Source organism: Python bivittatus, unplaced genomic scaffold (genome assembly GCF_059951505.1).
Source record: "Python bivittatus isolate LINGU-HERP-01145 unplaced genomic scaffold, Pbiv_v1 ctg000560_np1212, whole genome shotgun sequence".
NCBI classification, from domain to species: Eukaryota; Metazoa; Chordata; class Lepidosauria; order Squamata; family Pythonidae; genus Python; species Python bivittatus.
In genome coordinates, this window is record NW_028277083.1 from 342,932 (window position 1) to 360,370 (window position 17,439).

Sequence of the window (17,439 nt, forward strand, 5' to 3'; positions counted from 1 at the left end):
TGCAATCCTCCTCGGGGCTACAGTGTGACCGTAAGTTGGCATAATTTTTATTTTATTTGTCAAAACATATGTGTATTGCTTTCCATTGTAGCCAGCCTCTCTGGGTCTCTTTGCCAGGGCCTTGCTTCACCTCCTGTCCAAACCAGAGCAGTAGCACGGGCCAAAGATGTCCTGGGCCCAACTTAAGCGGAGCGACACCTGTCTGCAGCAAAGGGCGCCAAGCGTAGGGGCTGGGTGGGGGGCGCTGGCAGCGTAGAATCACGTGTCCCGGAGCCGCGTCTACCCTTCAGAGAGGGCAGGAGCCACCACAGTAGCCAAGGCACCCTCTCCCCTCTGCTGGAGGACAGGTACGCAGAGGGCCACGCTCTGAGGCTAAGATGCTGGAGGAGGACCCTGCTTGCCTCTGAAACAAGCGAAGAGTCCTTTATGCAGACGGGGGTGGAGGACCCTGTCCTGCTCAAGGCATCCTGGCCTCCAACTCAGTTCTGCCTTCCCAGGGGTTCCATCCGATATGGATCTGGGGGCAGACACTTTTCTCTGGGGCCCAGGCAGGGGATCAGTGTCTTCATTACCCCACGCTCCGAACCATGCAGTGGGGAACAATATAAAGCCTGTCTTTGTTAGAGACGGAAGGTCCCAGAAATAGTTGGAAGAGTAAATTGCTTAGGGGAAATGTTCAGTGCCCCCCCCACAAGTGCTGTCGCTGAGGAGGGTCTGCACAGCAGCTAGGGAGAGGTGCTCCCCCTTGCGGCCAAGAGAATACAGCACAGCCACCTAGTTTGAGAGTTTATTTGCTTTCTCCCATTTTAAATTGACCCAGATCCAACGTTTTCTGTAGGGCAGACAAATCACCAACTTAAGATACAAGAGGCCAGGAAAACAGGACAGAAGAAGCCCGGCAGAATCATCACCAGCACGTAAGAACAATGCCACCAACCAAAGGAAAAGCACAGAGGGCAGAAACGTTAAATACGATCCCTGAAGTACCTGAGTGAACAAAGCCCCTTTCTGGGAAGGCTGGAGTCCTGCCGCCACCCCCTCCCTCGCCACCCCCTCCCTCCTCTGCCTAGCTCGGCTGCTGCCTGGTGAGCCCGGAGGAGGTTTTAAAAGCAGCTGCCACCTTTCGGCCTTGATGCCTTCAAAGGAGCTGCCTGACCTGGACCGATGGCAGTAGCAATGGTGAAGCACAAGGCGTCAGCAGCCACTCCCCCAACAATTCTGTTTCTCTTGCTTGGGACTAGCAGCGTTTGCTGGCCAAAGCCCCCCGCGCAAGCACTGAAATCATCTAAATTGGAGGCCACACGCTCCAACCTGGTTTCAGATGAATCAATTTCAGCGATTCCCTCGAACACCCTGAAAAGTGATGGCGTTAACTGCTAGGGAACATCGTAATTTACCCCAGGTGGGGGCACGTTTAGGGATGGTTTTCCCAAGCAATGGCCTCTGCGCTGTGTGCACTACAATTCTCATCCAATACCTAGCAAACCATCGCACCCCGAAGATAGCATTAGCGTGCTTGTCAATTACATTTAAGTCCCCCTCTGCCAGGAAGATCTCTACCTTTGGGCTTTTTTGGTCTAACCTACCTCACCAAGTTGTTGTGAAGACCAACTAGAAGAATCTTGCATCCTTTATTTTGAATCTCTGTGGCAAAAGGCCTCTGCATTCAAATAGAAATGTGATTAAAAAGTACATCACGTGCTGCGCGTTTGGTTACGAAGAGCAGGTGCCAGAGTCTGGACAGGAAGCTGGCTGACGGTCCCACTCCTGAAAGTCGCAGGCAGCCACCCCACCTGCGGTGCTGGGGGTCAGGCTTAGCAGGCTTCTGGTGACAGGCTACACGGCTTGCCAACGAAGACCCCGAGCAGATGCTCCAAAATGTGTGTGTCCGGGGAAGGCCGCCACAATGAAGGCAGCCCCTACAGCCTCAAGGAGGGCCCTGGGCCTTGAGTTCAGCAGTCTCTGAAGAATGGCCCTGGGGGGATTCCTGGGAGTCAGGTGCACAATGGGAAATGGGCTGCAGAGCAGCATTTGGGGGACTTGCTCCAGCAGGACTAGGGGGCAGCCTTAGTCATCAGGGCTGCTGTGGGGCACCCCTCTGAGAAGCTGACAAGCCAGGCCTCTCCCTGCTGGAGACCCCAAAGCAGAGGAAGGGCACGGGGTTTTCACTGGGCTTTGATGGCAGCTGTGGGTCACGCAGTGCCCGAGTGAAGGCTTTCCCCCAGGAGGCAGGGGTGGCCGGCAAAGACCCAGTAACCGCGGCGCCCTCCCAGCAGGGAGCCCGGGGAGGCCGCTCGCGCCCGGGCCGGGCTGCAGGAATGGGAGCGGGGAGTGAAAGCGCCTTTTCCTGGGCTGCGCTTGGACCCCTTTTCCGGAGCGCAGCCGATCGGATGCTCTGCCCGGATCCAAGCCAGCCGCTCCCCGCCCGCCGTGAAGCAGGCGAGCCCAAGGCCGGCCGGTTTCCCGCGCCCCGCCCGGGAGGAGAAGAGTCCCTTCGGAGGAAGCCCAGGGGCTCCTTTCTGCCGCCGCCGCCCCAGGTAGCCCGCTGCCCGGCACAAGCCGCCGCGCGGAGCCCCTGCCCTGGGCCCGGCGAGGGCGTCTCAGCTCGGGCAGGCACCGAGAAGCTCCGCCTGCCGCTCCGGCCCCGCGCTTCCTCTGCGGGCGGCTGCGCGCGGCAACCCGCCGCTCGTCCCCGGCATCCCGCCTCCGGAAGGAGCCGCCGCTGCCCGCGCTGCCGTCTGCGCCAAGGGAGCCCCTGTCCGGGCGCGTGGACCCCGGATGCAGCCGCCCGGTGAGGCGGCGGGGCAGGGAGGACGACAGCTCCCGTGCAGCTCCAGGCGGCCCTCGGCTCCGGCCTCAGTGTCCCTCTCGCGGGCCCTCGTGGACACTCCGCCGGTCCAGACCTCCAGCCAAGCGAAAGCAGGCGTAGCGTTCAAGCGGGAGGCGGCATCTGGGGAGAGCGCGGGCTGATCTCCACGGAGGCTCTGCCGGAACCCGAGAGTGGCTCGGCAGTTCGCCGCCGCCGCTGCTTCCCGTCAGAGGCGCCCCGAAGGCGCAAGACCACCCGCAGGCAGGGCGGAAGGGCTGCCGCAGGGAACTCCGGGGCGGGCAAGCCTGCGCCCGAGGGTGAAGGGAGCCCAGTACCGGAGCGGCTCAGGGAGGCCGGGGGAGCCGCGAGGGCTGGGGCCGCGCCCTGTCCCTCCCGCGGCCCGCGCAGGAGGCGCGCCCGCGCACCCGTTTTCCTGCGGAGCGGCGGCCGCGCCAGTCCCCGTTCCAGCTCTGGGCCGCCCACTGGCCTCCGACCCGTGGCCGCTGCACCCGGTGCCCGGCCGCACAGGGCCACGGCTCCCAGAAGCGCCCGCCCCTCGGGCGCCCAGAGAGGCAGCGGGCCGGGCCTGTCCCGCTAGGAGGCCGGCTAGGAGACGGCGCCAGCGCGATCGCTGCCCCGCCCGGGGCCTCTCGCCCGCGCCGCTCGCCGGCGGAAGACGCAGGCATGCGCGCTGCCCCTGCCCACCCCCTCGGGGGGCGCAGGGGCGCCGCTCCGCCCAGCCTGGCGCGGAAGGCTGATCAGTCTTCCGTAGATCCGCAGCCGGGAGGTCGCAGATCAGGCCAAGGGGAAGGGACGCCCTCTCCGCCGCCCCCGCCCCCCGCTCCTCCCCTCGAGCAGGCGACCGCCTCTGATCCGAGGAGGACCTGCCCCCCGCGGCCGAAGAGCCGGGGGAGGGGAGCCGAAGAGACCCTCCCCTTCGCCTCCCCCGCCGCCGCCCTCGCTCGCTCGCGCGGCATCTCCTCCGCCCGCCCGCCCTGCCGAGGCGCAGATGTGGCGCTGCGGCGGTGCGCCCCATCGGTGCCGGTGGGGGTGGCCGAGGCGGAGCGGCGAGGCGCCCCCGGACGTCGCTCCCACAGGTGAAATCCTGCCTAGGAGCCGTGCGAAGGGGGAAGTGCCAGCGCCCCTCCCGCGCCCCCTCCGCCCCGTCGCCTAGCTGCTGGGGCGCGCACAAAGCCGCGCGGAGACGCCTCCCTCGACCCGGCCAGCGCCGAGGTAAGACGACGCGGACGCGAGCGGGCGGGCGCAGGGGGGAGCCGGGGCCCATGGATCGGGCCGGGATGGAGGGGGCCATGCTGACGGCCGAAGCGACGCCTGCCACTCGCTGGAAGCCATTGTCCCTCCGGCCGCTCCCCGCCGCCCGTTGTCTCGGCTTCCTTTCTTTCTGCAGTTGGAACTGTGGGGGTCTTTGCGCCCTTCGCTGGCCACGGAGGCCGCCCGGACGACGATCGGCGGGCTGCGGCACCTTCCGCCCCGAGCAGAGCCCCTGCCTGCCTTGCAGTGACCCCTTCCCGGACCTCCGTCTCGCCCCTTCCAGGCCAGCCTCGGAGGGAAGAGGGGAGGAGCGACTGCAGGGCCCGGGTCTCTGAGTTGGGGCACTGCGGTCCCTCCCTCTGCCCGCATGGGAACCCAGGAGGCCCTGCGGTAGCCCTTCTTCGCAGGGAGGGTTTGGATTGCAGCGGGCCCGGGGGGCCAGGCAGTGGGGATCCCCTTTCCACAAGCAGGGGTCCTGCCTTCCCTGCCCTGTCCCAGGACAGGAAGGGGTTTCCAGGGCAGACCACCTCCCGGGATGGCACCTCCTGGCCGGGCTGGAAAGACCAAGGCCCGCAGCCCCCTGGGGCCTGTCAGAGCGGAGGGCCTGAGCAAGACGGATGCGTGGTTTGCGGGGGGGGGGGAGCCAGCAGAGGACCCAGGCGGATCAGGAATGTCCTTGCAAGGCGTGCTGCCCCTCCCTGCTGGCAGCCCCTCATGCATGGCATAGCAGCAAACACAGCGGCCCAGGAGACGGGCAGGAAATGCTGGGTAAGGCCATGTGCCCCCCCAACCTTTGGGAATGGCTGGGGAGTTGCAGCCCAGCGAGGAAGATGCCAGGGAAGGCCACAAGGGGGTGCTCTGGCTCCGAGGCCAGGGGCTTCTCCGGAGTGGGAGATGGGCTTGACCTTGCCCCCGCTTCCCCCTCCAGTCCTTTCCCGACTTCACCTGTGCGGTGGAGGGTGCTGCAAGGGTGGCTGCCCAGGAGCCCTCCTCTTTCCTCGCCTGGTCGGGAGGAGGGGCAGAACAGGGTTTCTCCCGCAGGACTGGCATTTTCTGTCTGCTATCCTGGGGAAAATAATTAGCATCAAGACCTGTGCTTGTTGGGGGGGGGCTTTCCCAGAAACTGCTCTGCCTGTCTGTGGCTGGCCAGCCCGTCAGCCTGGCCTCCCTCCCTTTCTGTGGCACGGTAGAGCACCTTCCCCACCCAGCCAGGGCTGACCTCTTGCCCATTGCCTGTGGTTGGACAAGCCAGGCAGCCAAGAGGCGGGGGGGGAGCAGGGAAGCCCTTCAGGGGAGGGTTCACAAGGAGCCTGCCCGGCTGAGACGCAACAGGCGTTCCTTGCTGAAGCTGGGGGGCCAGCCTGACAGCCCCCCACCTCTCTCCATGCTGGAGACTTCAAAGAGTAAGACCTGCGGGGCTGAATATATCCCCCAACCCCGATATTTGTCCCACCATTGAGAGGCCCCTTGCTTTTGAACTTGGAGGCTCTTTGCGGTCTCCAAATTCTGACCCTCTGCTGAAGACCGCACACCTCTATCTGCGGTGCGAAGCAGCTAGTCATTAGCACGTTTCGTGGCAGGGAGTTCCATAGGTCAGCGCAGGATCGCTTCTCTCGCCTGCCTGCTCTGAAGAGGCCGCAGGTCCGTGTCTCCGGCTGCCTCCGATTTCCAGAAGGGGAAGGAGAGAGCAAAAAGCCAGTCTTGGGGCTCCATTCTGCTGGATGGTCACCCCCTTTCTAGGCGCAAAAGCTCTCCCGGCAGCTCCTGCCGCCCCGGGCAGCGCCAGAGTGCCAGCAGCTCCTGCCTTTCCTGGCTGCCAGGGCAGGGAGCTTCCAAGGGCACAAGGCCCACCTCGCCCCACCCCAGCACTGTTCCCTTCAGCTGGATTTGGCGCTGCTTCAGCTTCAGGGTTGCAAAGGCTGGAGGTCTTGCTCGGGCCGCGGTTCCTGAGTGCCCCGTGGAATTCGCTCCTGCCAGCCGACGCGGATGGATGGCCGTCCGCCAGGATGGCGTAGGAGTGGGTTCCGCTCTGGGAAGGAGGTTGAACTTCACGATCCCCGAGGTCCCTTCCGTTCTTGGCCCAGTGGCTACCAACCTTGGCATTAGACAGAGGCACGGAGGAGAGGGCTACGTTTTGCTTTGAGCATTGGGATCAGCAGGGGGGTGTCTCTTGTTTCCAGTGGGCCACCTGGCAGCCTGCTATGGAGTGGGATCTGGTCTAATCCTGCGGATCTCGTTTTAGTTCTGGGGAATCATGGGGATTTGCAACTGCGAAGCGGGGGGCATGCTGAATCCAGGATTCTGGGCTCCCGCAGACCCAGGTGTGCTGCCCTGTTCTGGGGATGCTCCCGGTTGGTTTCCCTTAGAAGGAACTGGTGCCGCGTCTTTTGGGCTCTCCTCCTGGCCAGGGGCCCTACTGGCACCCCCTGGGGGGCCCTCCAGGCCCGCCTGTCCTCCAGCAGAGCTCTCCCAGGGCTGCCCCTCCACTCAGCAACCTGGGTAGAATGCGCGCCTTGCCCTGGGGCTCGCCATTCTTTCCTCTTCCCTCTCTCCCCGCCCCCCCTTTCTGGCTGGCCTTGCGTTGCAGCGGTGTCTCTGCAGACTGCTTGGGACCTGGCAGCTGCCCAGGTGGAGCGGTCACTCAGGATACCACCGGCTGGTTGCTCAGCATGTCTTGCATCCAGAGAGGCAGCGCTGTGCTCGGGCGGACAAACGTGGGTGAGGGCAGATGTCTTGGGCTGTGGAATAGTTGGCGGTGGGGTGGGCAGAGAAAGAGCTGCCCTCCCCAGGAGGGAGGTGAACTGCTAACCGAGGAGAGGGGGCACTGCCAGCTGAACAGAGCCCTGCCCCAGGCACTGTTCTTAGCTGTTTTCTGGGGGTGCTTGACCGCACAGTCCAACCCTGCTGCCCCACAGCTGTCCAGTCTCAGGTCCCAGCTGGGAGTTGTCCCTTCCTGCGGCTTCCCCAGGTGTGGTGCTTTCCCAAGGCAGCCCCCCCCCCCGTGGCCGAGGCAATGGGAATCTGCCAGCAGCCAAACAGAATCTGACAGTCTTACCCCCTCCCCACTTTTGAAAGCATGCCTGGTGCTCGCTGCGGGGTTTGGTTCCTGCGGGGGAGTCTCAGGCTGCCTCGGCATCTCAGGGAGGAGGTCTCTGCTACTTGGCGTCAGCGTCTCACGTGTGTTCTAGAAAGGGAGAGTTCTGCAGGGCGATCTTCGGGGACGTTTCCACTCCAGCAGAGTTGTGGGGGTGAGAGCTTTAGCCATTAGTGGGAGCAGGGGCTTCTCCAGGCAGGCCTAGAGGGAGCGCCATGAGTTGCTCCCCCACCCTAGCCAGGATCCCAGAATAGCAGCCAGAGGAGGGCCCCCGAGCCCCGAGCAAGCAAGCCAGTGAGGTGTGAGGCTGCCTTGCTGCCCAGGCGGAGGGCCTCTCCACCCTGGGAGCAGACCTTCAGCCAGCTCTATGGGGTGCACCTGGCCCTCTGCAGCTGAGGAGCCGGAGGGAGGGTGGGGTCATGCTCCCCTTGGCAGATTGGGAGGAGTCCGCTAGGTGCCCAGATCGTGGCCAGGAGGACCTTTGCCTGGAGAAGGCCAGTGCTCCGGCTATGTCAGTTCCCAGCAATGTGGGGCGCAGTGGTTTGGACAGCCCGAAGGGAGGAAGTGACTCCTATATGGAGCAGCTGGCTTGGGGCCGGTTGTGAGCTGGACAGATCCTTCTCTGCCTCCCTCGGCCGCACATTTGGTGGGGCCTCGGGAGACCCCCAGCCAGGAGGCCCCTCCAGCTCCAGCTCCAGCTCCGCCTCCGCTGCTGTCCCCCAACAGCCCTGCCTCTCTGAGATGGGCTTCAGGCCCTTTGTTGAAGTCGCTTTTAATTTAGTCAGTGCTGTTGCTTCGTATTGATTTTGCTAATCACAAATGCTAACTGTTTCTCGGAAGTTGTAGGGGAAGAACAGGTTAGGCAACTAGATAGATTTTGTGGGTATTTTATTATAGCGTCTTGAGTTCTGTTTTGGTGGAAAAGCAAGATAGAAGCATCCCAAATAAATAAAAATACATACGCCCTGGCGTGCATATTTACTCAAAGGGCTTAATGGGGTGTAATCCATTGATTGACTGGCTCGTGGGTGGTCATCATTGGGAAAAGATGCCCGCTCTGCTCCCCTGAGGGGCTGAACAGAGTAGAGAAAGCCAGATCTACCTCCAGGTAAAGTTGAGGAGGACTAGCAGCTTGCGATTTTGGATGCAGTGTGGGCTTCTTCCCCATACGGTCCTGAGCCTGGAGCCTCCAGGCAAGGGACCACCTGCTGGGGTCTGGCCAGTAGACTCTCCCCCCGGCCGGCGGTCTAGCCTCCGGACGCCAGGTAGAACGGCCAGCTGCCTTTCGAAGCTGTCCTGCTCTGCCGCAGAGCTTGCTGAGTAGGTGGTCTCCTCAGGCTCTTCCCCCACCAATGGTGCGGTCCCACATGGCGGGCCTCGGGCCTCGGACGGGCTGGGCTGCTGGCGAATCAGGAGGGCTTGGAGGAGAGGCTCCTGCCGCGCCAGGGAGAGCCTGGCCACCGAAACAGACTTCTTGGCCGCTTCCTGACCACATCCAGTCCCGGCCCGGCTGGGTCGATGTGAGTCAGGACAGGAGGGAAGTGGTGGGCTGGGTCTGCCAGGCATTAAGGAGCAGGGAGCTGGGCCCAGGCACGCAGCGGCTGGGGGGGCGGTGGTGGCGGCGGCAGCTCTGGCCCCCAAACGCCTGCCGTTCAGCCTCTCCCTCCCCTGAGCTGAGTGTCCAAGCGTTCAGAGGACAGAAGAGCTCTGGGTGGGGGCTTCTTTCCGGAGGGGGGCTTTGTCCAACAGCCAGGCTCTTCCCTCCCCCTCCCCCCCAGCGTGGAGGGGCAGGCTTAGCATTCCTCTTTCCCTCCAGACCATTGGAGAAGCTGCAGGCCGACACTGGAGGGGCGTTAGGTGCCTCCACACATCTGCGGAGGAGGTCCGCCCCCTCCCCCTCCCCCTCCCCTCGGCCCTCGGGTGGGGGCTGCCTCCTCCGCTGGTCCACTTCCTCTGGATTCTAGGAAGGCTTGTTCCCAGGAATGTTCTGCTCTGGGGCCAGCTTGGTTTGGCAGCTGCTACTGCGGTGGGGCGGGGGAGCCGCTTCCCCTCCAGAGTGTCCCACCCAGCCCAGCTCCTGGGAGCAGCTCAGGAATCCAACGAGAGGCCACTGGAATATGGCAGGGGGGGAGGCCAGACTCCACAGAGGCAGCGGGGCTGCTCTGGCGATCCAGACTCTCCGCCTGGGGAAAGGGTGGTGCCTCCCCCAGACTGCCCGGGGCCCGGCGGGGCTGCCACGGAAGCATTCTGGCGCCCTGACCTCCATCCTCCTCGGTCGATCCGAATGCATGCCGCATGGCCCTGGGCCTCTGGCCACGGGGAAGGAGGACCGGGAGACAGGCGGCCCCTGGCCACATGTTTGGTTCTGGCGCCCACAAGGGCTTGGTTCAAGCAGGCCAGTCTCTCTTCTGCTGGGAGGCACCTGGCACTGGAGAGCAGGAGGCCTCTCGGGGCAGGGCTGGACTCTGCTCTGGGCATTCCTTCTGGGGGGGAAGGACCAGCCCCGTCCTTGCTCAGGGAGGAACAGACTCAGAGGGCAAAGAGGGGCTCTGACAGACCTCCCCATGCGGAAGATGGAGTGGTGTGGCAAGCGTGGGGAACCTCCAGGTGGACCAGAGCAGGGCCCGGGTGGCTTATGTCCTGGGGAGGGGAGGCTCTACATCTCCACCTGGGCCTGAGCTAAACGCAACTGGCAGGTGAGACAAGGGCTCCCCTGGTCTGTGCCTGCCCTGCTGTTGCCTGTATCTTGGGGGGGGGGGGCCGAATGGGGACTGATCTCTCCCTAGCGTCCTTCGTGCATGTCCAGCCCTGTGGCTTCTCTCTGGGTCCACCTCGTCGCGCTCCAGAGCAGGTGGGGAATCCAGCCACCCTTCGTGCCAGGTGTGGGGCGCGGCAGCGTCACAGGCCTTTTTGAGCTTCTGGTATGGTTTAGGCTGCAGCCAGGCCAGGCGCGCTCTCCTCCCTCCAGCCAGGGCGCGTGGCGTTTCCCACTGTTCGCTGGGTCACAGGAAGTGGAGCGGGGGCATCACAAAGAGCCACAGCCATGGCGTGGGTGTGGGTGCCCTGCTCTCCCCACTGAGCCTGAGAGCACAGAGTGTGTGTGTGTTGGTGGGTGGGTGGGTGTTTTGGGGCTGCAAAGACCTTTTCCTCCCTTCTGCTTGCATGCGGTAGTGTGATGCCCCCCCGCCCCGGCCTCTGCATTGCAGACAGGGAGCTGGCCTTGCTGAGGTTCCTTTCTCCCTCTTTGCCTGCCTGGGCCTGGGCCTGGGCCTGGCCCCCGCCCTCCCCTTCCCCAGTTCCAGAGGAGGTGCTTGTGCATTCCATCATGTCTGAGCTGCAGCCTGGCGTGGCCCAGCGCCAAGGCCGGCAGGGAGAGCGAGCAGGACCCAGCCTGCGCCATCCGGGTCGGGTGAGTTCGCAGGTGCCGCCCAGACCCTGGCTCGGGGGGGGGGCACAGCGTGCCAGGCCCACAGAAACTGCAGGGAGGAGCATGGGGCCCTGTGGAAGCCCTGGCTCCCTCCCCCTGCCCCTTTGCTGGAAGGAAGGAAGGAAGGAAGGAAGAGCACCCTCCCTTTCACGTGCCTGCCCTTGGCTGTGGCTGCTGCAGACGGGGCGGGTGCTCCCAGCTGGCTGGGGATGCAGGAGGGGTCAGAGCCAAAGGAAAACAGCATGGCAGGCCCCTGGCAGACAGAGCTGCCCCCAAGGAGGGCTTACGGACCAGTTTGTTGGGTCAGGCCGGAGGCAGCAAAGCAGTGCTGGCGTGCCCTCTGAGCATAAGCAGAGTGTCAGTCCTGGCAGTGCTCAAGTGCAGAGACTGCTCACCCCCTGGCAAGCTGCAGGAGGGCCGGCCTCGTGAGGGGGGAGAGGAAGAGGGCAGGAACACGTGTCAGCAGCAGGCGCGATCCTGCTGCGAGGGAGGCGGGAGGGCGTGACGTGTGTGCGTGTGTTTATCCCTGGAGCGGTCTGGGAGCTGCTCTGCGCCAGTTCATTCTTAGCCAGCTGAGCTGTAGGGAGGGGGCCGCCACGGGGGGGAGGAGGGGCTGGCTGGGCACTGCCAGCGGGGGCTCTTCCAGCCGCACCCTTTCCTGCCTCCCTCGCTGTTCCCCACTCGAGCAGCCCCTGCAAGTGATTTCCCACGGCTGGCCTGGCCTGGGCGCCCACAAGCCACGTGCCTCGGCTTCTTGTGGCTCTGGGCCCCACAGGCTCCCAGGGGACACTCTGGGGGATTCCGCTTGAAAGCACGTTGCCCCTGGCTTTTGCTGTTCTGCCCGTCTGGTGTTGGGCACTCAAGGAGCCTCTCTCTGCAGAATAACCCCTGGATCATCAGGGCGGGGGACGCTGATACTGGCTGGAATGCCAAGGCCTGCTGGCTGGGAATGCCCTCTATACAGCTGTGCCCTGTGCACAAACAGGCGGGTGGTCTGATTTCACTCAGGCCCCTTGAAAATGCGACTTGATAAGTTTTGGGGCTCATTTCTTAAACTCCCAAGCGTCATCCTGTGGCCAAGTGTCTTCCTTGTCTGCCCCCCCTCCCCGCCTGTTTTCTGTCTCGGGAAGATGCTTCGAAGGCCTCGCGGCCGCCCTTTCTCCAGCTTCAGTCGGAAAGCGCCCCCCGCCTGCCTGTTTGCAGCTCCACAGCCTGTGGGCAAGAACAAGGAGCAGCTGTTTGCAATTGGGAGCCCTTCCTGTGGGGGAGGGGGGTGCTGGGACCCACAAAGCTGGAATCATGATCTGAGGGAGGGGTCTGACGTCTTTGCCTTTGCAATGGCCCCCTTTACGCCCCAAATCTCCTGGGTATTAACTGGAGAAGCAGGAGGGCATGGGGTAACCAGCCGGGTCTTCCCTCCATCCGTGACTGATGCCCCCCCTCCCCTTCCTGCTGAGAGGGGAAGGCAGCCCAGGAGCCTCCCTGGCACCCTCCCACAACCCCAGGAAGGAGTCGGTCAGCGGGAGCCACCCCCCCCATCCATGTGGGTCTTCCCCAGGGCTGCTTTGGGGGCAGGAAGAACAAAAGGGTCGGAGAAGCAGCAGCACGGGCAGAGATGCCTGGCCCATCAGGAGCAAGTGGGGCAGCCGTGCCCACCCCTGCATTTCCAATTCCCATGCAGGCTGCAGAAGACCCACCTGAAGCTCCCCACCACAGCTGACCAGAGCAGCCCGCTCCCTCGCTGCTGGCCACCCATGCATTCCCTGGACGAGCCCCTGGACCTCAAGCTGAGTGTCTCCAAACTCCGGGCAGTGCGAGACAAGCGCGACTGGGCCCTGGGCAGCACCAAGGGCCGAACTCTGTGCCAGATCACGGAGGACGAGGGCTACCTGGCAGCGGGCCCAGGCTCTCCCCACTCCCCTCCTGACAGTGAGTAGTAGGAGGGGAAGGGGGGCTCGGGCTGCTCCCTTGCCAGTGGGAAAGGGGGGTGGGACGTCCCGCTCGCTCTCCTGTTCTGCCGTGTCTTCTACCCCCTCCAGGCCTCCAGCCACACTCCCAATGCCAAGACAAGAGGGACTATCCATTCTCCTCGCCTCCCACCGTTGACCTGAGCCTGTCTCCTTCTCCGCCAGGCCGGGACTCCCCCAGCGGCAGCACGTCCGTCTCCCCCGACAGGCAGAGCGGTGGGGAGCTGGTGAACTGCTCCAGCTTGCGTGTGAGTGTCAGCGACGGGTGGGTGGTGGAGAACAGCAGGGGATTGATTCCAACTCTGCCACACATCCCGAGGCCGGCTCATGAAGCACGTGTGTGTGCCAAAGCATTTCCGAATCTTCTTGGCATGTTCCCGCAAGTTTCCTACAAGGCAGGTTGGGGATAAAGCAGCACAGCCTCCCTACCAGGAGGGTCTCTGCCTTGTGGAAGTTCCTGCCCACCACCTTGGTAGCTTTCAAGGGGGTGTGGTGTGATGGTGGTGGGGAGAGAGAGGGCTCTTACTGACCACTAGCAAGGGCTCTCTTTTCCCTCCTCTGGCAGCCCCCGAGCAGGACAGGAAGGCTGAGTTTCGCCCTGCCAGAATGGCTCAGTAGGGAATCCGGGGCCGCGAGCAGAGGGGCCGCCCACCAGCCTGGGCTTTTGGCCACGTCCAGCAAGCTTTTTCTGAATAGGCAGTTTTACTTCCAGCTCTTGAAAAGAATATGCTTTTTCTTCTCACAAATAGCGTTTATTGGTGGTGGAGGAGACGGTGGTTTTCTCCCCGGAAGCAAGGGCAGACCCTCCTCAGTTGCCAAGCAGGGGGGGGGCATCTTTTGCTGCCCTTTACAGAAGTCAACGGGTCCTCTGCTAACACCACCAAGAGCTGGGGGGCTTGGCTGCTAGCCAATGTCCCAGCTCTTCTCAAGGCCCCTCCTCCTGCCCACCCAGGACCTGCAGTCCCTGCGCTACATTGACAGCCTCCGCAGCTCCTTCCAGTTCTTCCTGCCTCTGAACTCGGGGGGGTCGCTGCACCTGCCCGCCTCAGCTTTTCTGGCGCCCTCCAAGGAAAAGCGGCTCTCCTCAGAGGCAGCTGTGCAGAAGCAGCTGGTCTGCCGCTGGACAAAGGTGAGCAGCATCTCTCCACTGGGGTCCCCACAACAGCCAACTCGGCCAAGAGCTGTAGGGCCTGCGCTCTTCCTGGTGACCCCAGGCCCCCCCTCTCCCCTGCTGCAGTGCAACCAGCTGTTTGATCTATTGCAAGACCTCGTGGACCACGTCAATGACTTCCACGTGAAGCCAGAGAAGGATGCTGGCTACTGTTGCCATTGGGAGGGCTGTGCCCGCCACGGCAGGGGCTTCAATGCCAGGTAACACTCTACATGCCACATGGAGGGCGTGGAGGCTTTCCGGGGGGGGGGCACAAATGCCTGAAGCCGCTCCAGAGTCTCTCTTGCAGAGCGGCGCTGTGACACTTCGTTTGCAGCGGCTTGGCCTTCCACACAGGACGTGAGGCCCCGGCTCAGAAACCTCAATGCCCCAAGGAGTGTGGGAGGCCTGCAGAAGGCCTGCTCTGGGTTGTGCCCTTGAGCAGCTGTTTCATTGGCCTCCTGGCTCCGGTTTTGGACCCTGTGGCCCAAAGGCACGGGGAGGCCGACCCGCAAAGGTGGCCCCTCCCATCAGCTGACTTCTGGAAACCTAAACCCTGGCAGGAAGCCTTGGTGCTTGGGTTTGGAAGCGGCTCTTTTATGCTAGGAGCCCCCCAGCACCCGGCCCCAGAAGTCCTTGAGAGGCTGTGATGGTGGGGAGGAACCGGGCCCCCGGCTCCCCACCCAGCCACCTTGCCGTGAGCCGCTATTCCTCTGCAGGTACAAGATGCTGATCCACATCCGCACGCACACCAACGAGAAGCCTCACCGCTGCCCCACCTGCAGCAAAAGCTTCTCCCGGTTGGAAAACCTGAAGATCCACAACCGCTCCCACACAGGTGAGCCTGGAGAGAGGGTGGTTTGCCCACCCCCAGCATAGCTTCCTTCCAGACAGGCCTGTTCCTCCTGAACACGCCCTCCGCAAAGGGCCACGCTCCAGCCGACAGGCCGGGGCAGAGGCAGGCAGGGCAGCGGGATGGGTGGCCTGGGGTTTTCCTTCTTGTGATGGCCGGAAGGCTGCCCACACAGTGGGCAGGAGCCCCTTTCCCTGAGCCAGTCTCCCCTCCCGCCCCACTGGCATCTCTCCTCCCTTTTCCCTGCAGGAGAGAAGCCCTACCTCTGCCCCTACGAAGGCTGCAGCAAGCGCTACTCCAACTCCAGCGACCGCTTCAAGCACACCCGCACCCACTATGTGGACAAGCCCTACTACTGCAAGATGCCTGGCTGCCACAAGCGCTACACTGACCCGAGTTCTCTCCGGAAGCACATCAAGGCCCACGGGCACTTCATCACCCACGAGCAGCAGGAGCTGCTGAAGCTGCAGCCTCCCACCAAGTCCCCCCTCACGGCGGATGGACCTTACCTTGGTAGCGGGGCACAGATCATCGTCCCCACCCCGGCTGCCCTCTTTGGCAGCCACAGCCTGCCCCTCCCGCTCCCCCAGGCCCCCCTGGATCTCAGCACCTTAGCCTGTGGCGGGCTGGGCACGGCAGCCATTGCAGGCCTGCCCAGCCCCGTGCTGGCCCCCTTGAACTTGGCCAAGAACCCCCTGCTGGCCTCCCCTTTCTCAGCGGGCAGCCTGGGGCTGCCAGTGGTGTCCCTGCTGGCCGGCACCTCTGCCAAGGCAACTGCTGAGCGAGGGCAGGGGAGCAGCCCCCGGCCCACCAAAGGTGGCAGCGGTGGTGGAGGCAGCAGCCGGTCCCCAGGGCTCCAGCGTTGCAAGGAGGCCAGCGAGAGGATGGAGCTGGCCAGGCTGCGGACCACCACGGACAGCCTCTCGCTGCTCCCTGGGGGCGTCCTGGACCTGTCCGCTGGCATGAACTCAGCGGGAACTGCTGAAGCCCTGCCCCCGGGCTGGGTGGTAATCCCAGCTGGGTCTGTTTTCCTGAAGCAAGCGGTGGTGAACTAAGCAGAGAAAAGCGAGGGAGGGAAAGGCGAGCTTGTCCAGGGATGCTGGCACCCGTGCCCAGCCTTGGATCCAGGCGCTGCAAGGCCTTTTGCAAGGAAGAGCCGCTGAGCTGCTGCAGGGGAGCAGGAAAGTCCCCCCCCCCGGTGCTCCCAGGTTGCTCCTCCCCCCCCTCCCCACACAGCAACTGCAGCTTTCTACGACAGAGGAGCCCGTCTCTTCCGAGCAAAGCAATAAGCAGCTTCCCAGGGTAGCAGCCAGGAATGCTCCCCCCCCAATTCTGCCATAAGGCCAGGCAGGGCAGATTTAGGAGCACTTCATGGTCCAGGAGCGCCAATGCAGGGCCTGGCTCTGCCCACTTTGCCTCCCTGCCTCTGTTGGGCTGCTTCCTCTAGCACCCCATTTTCTGGAGGCCAGCAGTGCCATCTGATGGCTCAGAGGCCTTTTCTCTTCGGTTGCTGTTCACAATCTAATACTGGAAGAGCTGCTACCAGCCCCCCACCCCCACCCCCGGCCTGTACCTGGATCAGGCCTCCCTGACAAGGCACACCCCACGAGCGTGCTGCTGTTCAGACCATTCCCTGACGTGGAGGGACTGAAATGCTCATCCCCCCTATTAGCAGTTCCTAGTTAAAGCTGTGCAACAACCTGCAGAAACAGCGAGGACGGAAAGACGGCGAATCGTCCCTGACCGAGATTCAGTCTGACAAATCCACACCGGGCCCTGTGCTGCTTCTGTCCTGCAAACGTTGCAGGAGCCCCCTCTCCCCAGGAGGGATCCCCCCCTGGGCAAAGTTGGCACCCTTTATGCAGGCCTGAGGGACAAGAGCCATTTGCAGAGGAGAGATGTTGCAACTGTTGGGGCTCCCAAGGGAAAGTCCTCACATTTCAGAAGGGGCTGTGAGCTTCTCAAGACTGGCCAAGGAAGGCTGAGGCTGGGGCTGGGTGGGGGTCCGAGCCACTGGCAGGCAAACAATCCACCTGAGTAACAGGAGAAGCTGTGGGCCCCCGCAGCTGCCCATTCCCCATGCCAGGAAAGTGGGTCCTGCCGGTGAATGCCACCATCTCAGCTCCTCCTGGAACAGCCCAGATTACCTCGACTGCCCTCCTTGTAATGGGGGGTTACTCCATGTTTCCATTCCCTCTTCCTAGACAAGGGCATCCTGGTGTATCGCTCTACACTTTGCCCCCAGGGAACTCTCCCTCTATGGGCCTGCAAATGTTCTGCCAGCTGTACATCGTACTCCAATTGCCCCCACTGATGGCTTCTGGCGGACCTTTGATGGGCCGCATGGTGCCAAGGATTAAGAACCCTCTGGGCAGGGGGAGCTGGCTTCCCAAGCACACAGTATGCCCAGCTGCCACACAGCCCACTGCTCCGAAAGCAACCTGCTGGGCAACCAGGCCTCAGAGCTGGCGCACGCACGTTTGCTGTTTCTATTGCCCAGCCCAGGCTGTCAGTATTTTCCCTGTTTCTAAGTGCCTTCCAATTGTAGTTTATGTTGGGGGTGACGACCTCCTCTTGCCTCCGTTATGTTAGTATAGTTTTAAGACAGAAAGAGATAAGCTATAATCTGACCCACTGGTCCTCAAGAAGAGAGGATGCTTATGACAAGAACAATAAAGTACATGGAAATGTTTGCTGGGTGCTGGCGCTGTCTGTGCATCTGTCAAGGGATGGGATGGCATTCAAAGAAAAGATGGCTTCGCACGCCCTCCCACCTAGCTTAATTAAGCCATGATTAGACATCACACAAAAGCAAAACCAAACTGCCCACATTCTGGCTTAGTGTCACATGCGAGCCCACAACTACC

At 62.9% G+C, this 17,439-nt stretch overlaps 1 protein-coding gene across 2 annotated transcripts; it reads left to right on the forward strand.

The window, feature by feature from the left end:
• Window positions 1-2,688: 2,688 nt before the first annotated feature.
• Window positions 2,689-17,264, forward strand: GLIS2 (GLIS family zinc finger 2). Of its 2 annotated transcripts, none has more exons than XM_088147830.1 (7): window positions 2,689-4,042; window positions 12,284-12,531; window positions 12,735-12,817; window positions 13,522-13,698; window positions 13,807-13,940; window positions 14,439-14,557; window positions 14,822-17,264. In XM_088147830.1, the coding sequence occupies exons 2-7, from the start codon at window positions 12,357-12,359 to the stop codon at window positions 15,625-15,627; spliced, it is 1,494 nt and encodes a 497-aa protein (XP_088003956.1). In that variant the 5' UTR covers window positions 2,689-4,042; window positions 12,284-12,356; the 3' UTR covers window positions 15,628-17,264. The 2 variants fall into 2 exon arrangements, with proteins under 2 accessions (XP_088003956.1, XP_088003955.1); XM_088147829.1 differs by having other exon boundaries at window positions 2,690-4,042; window positions 12,642-12,817.
• Window positions 17,265-17,439: the final 175 nt, after the last annotated feature.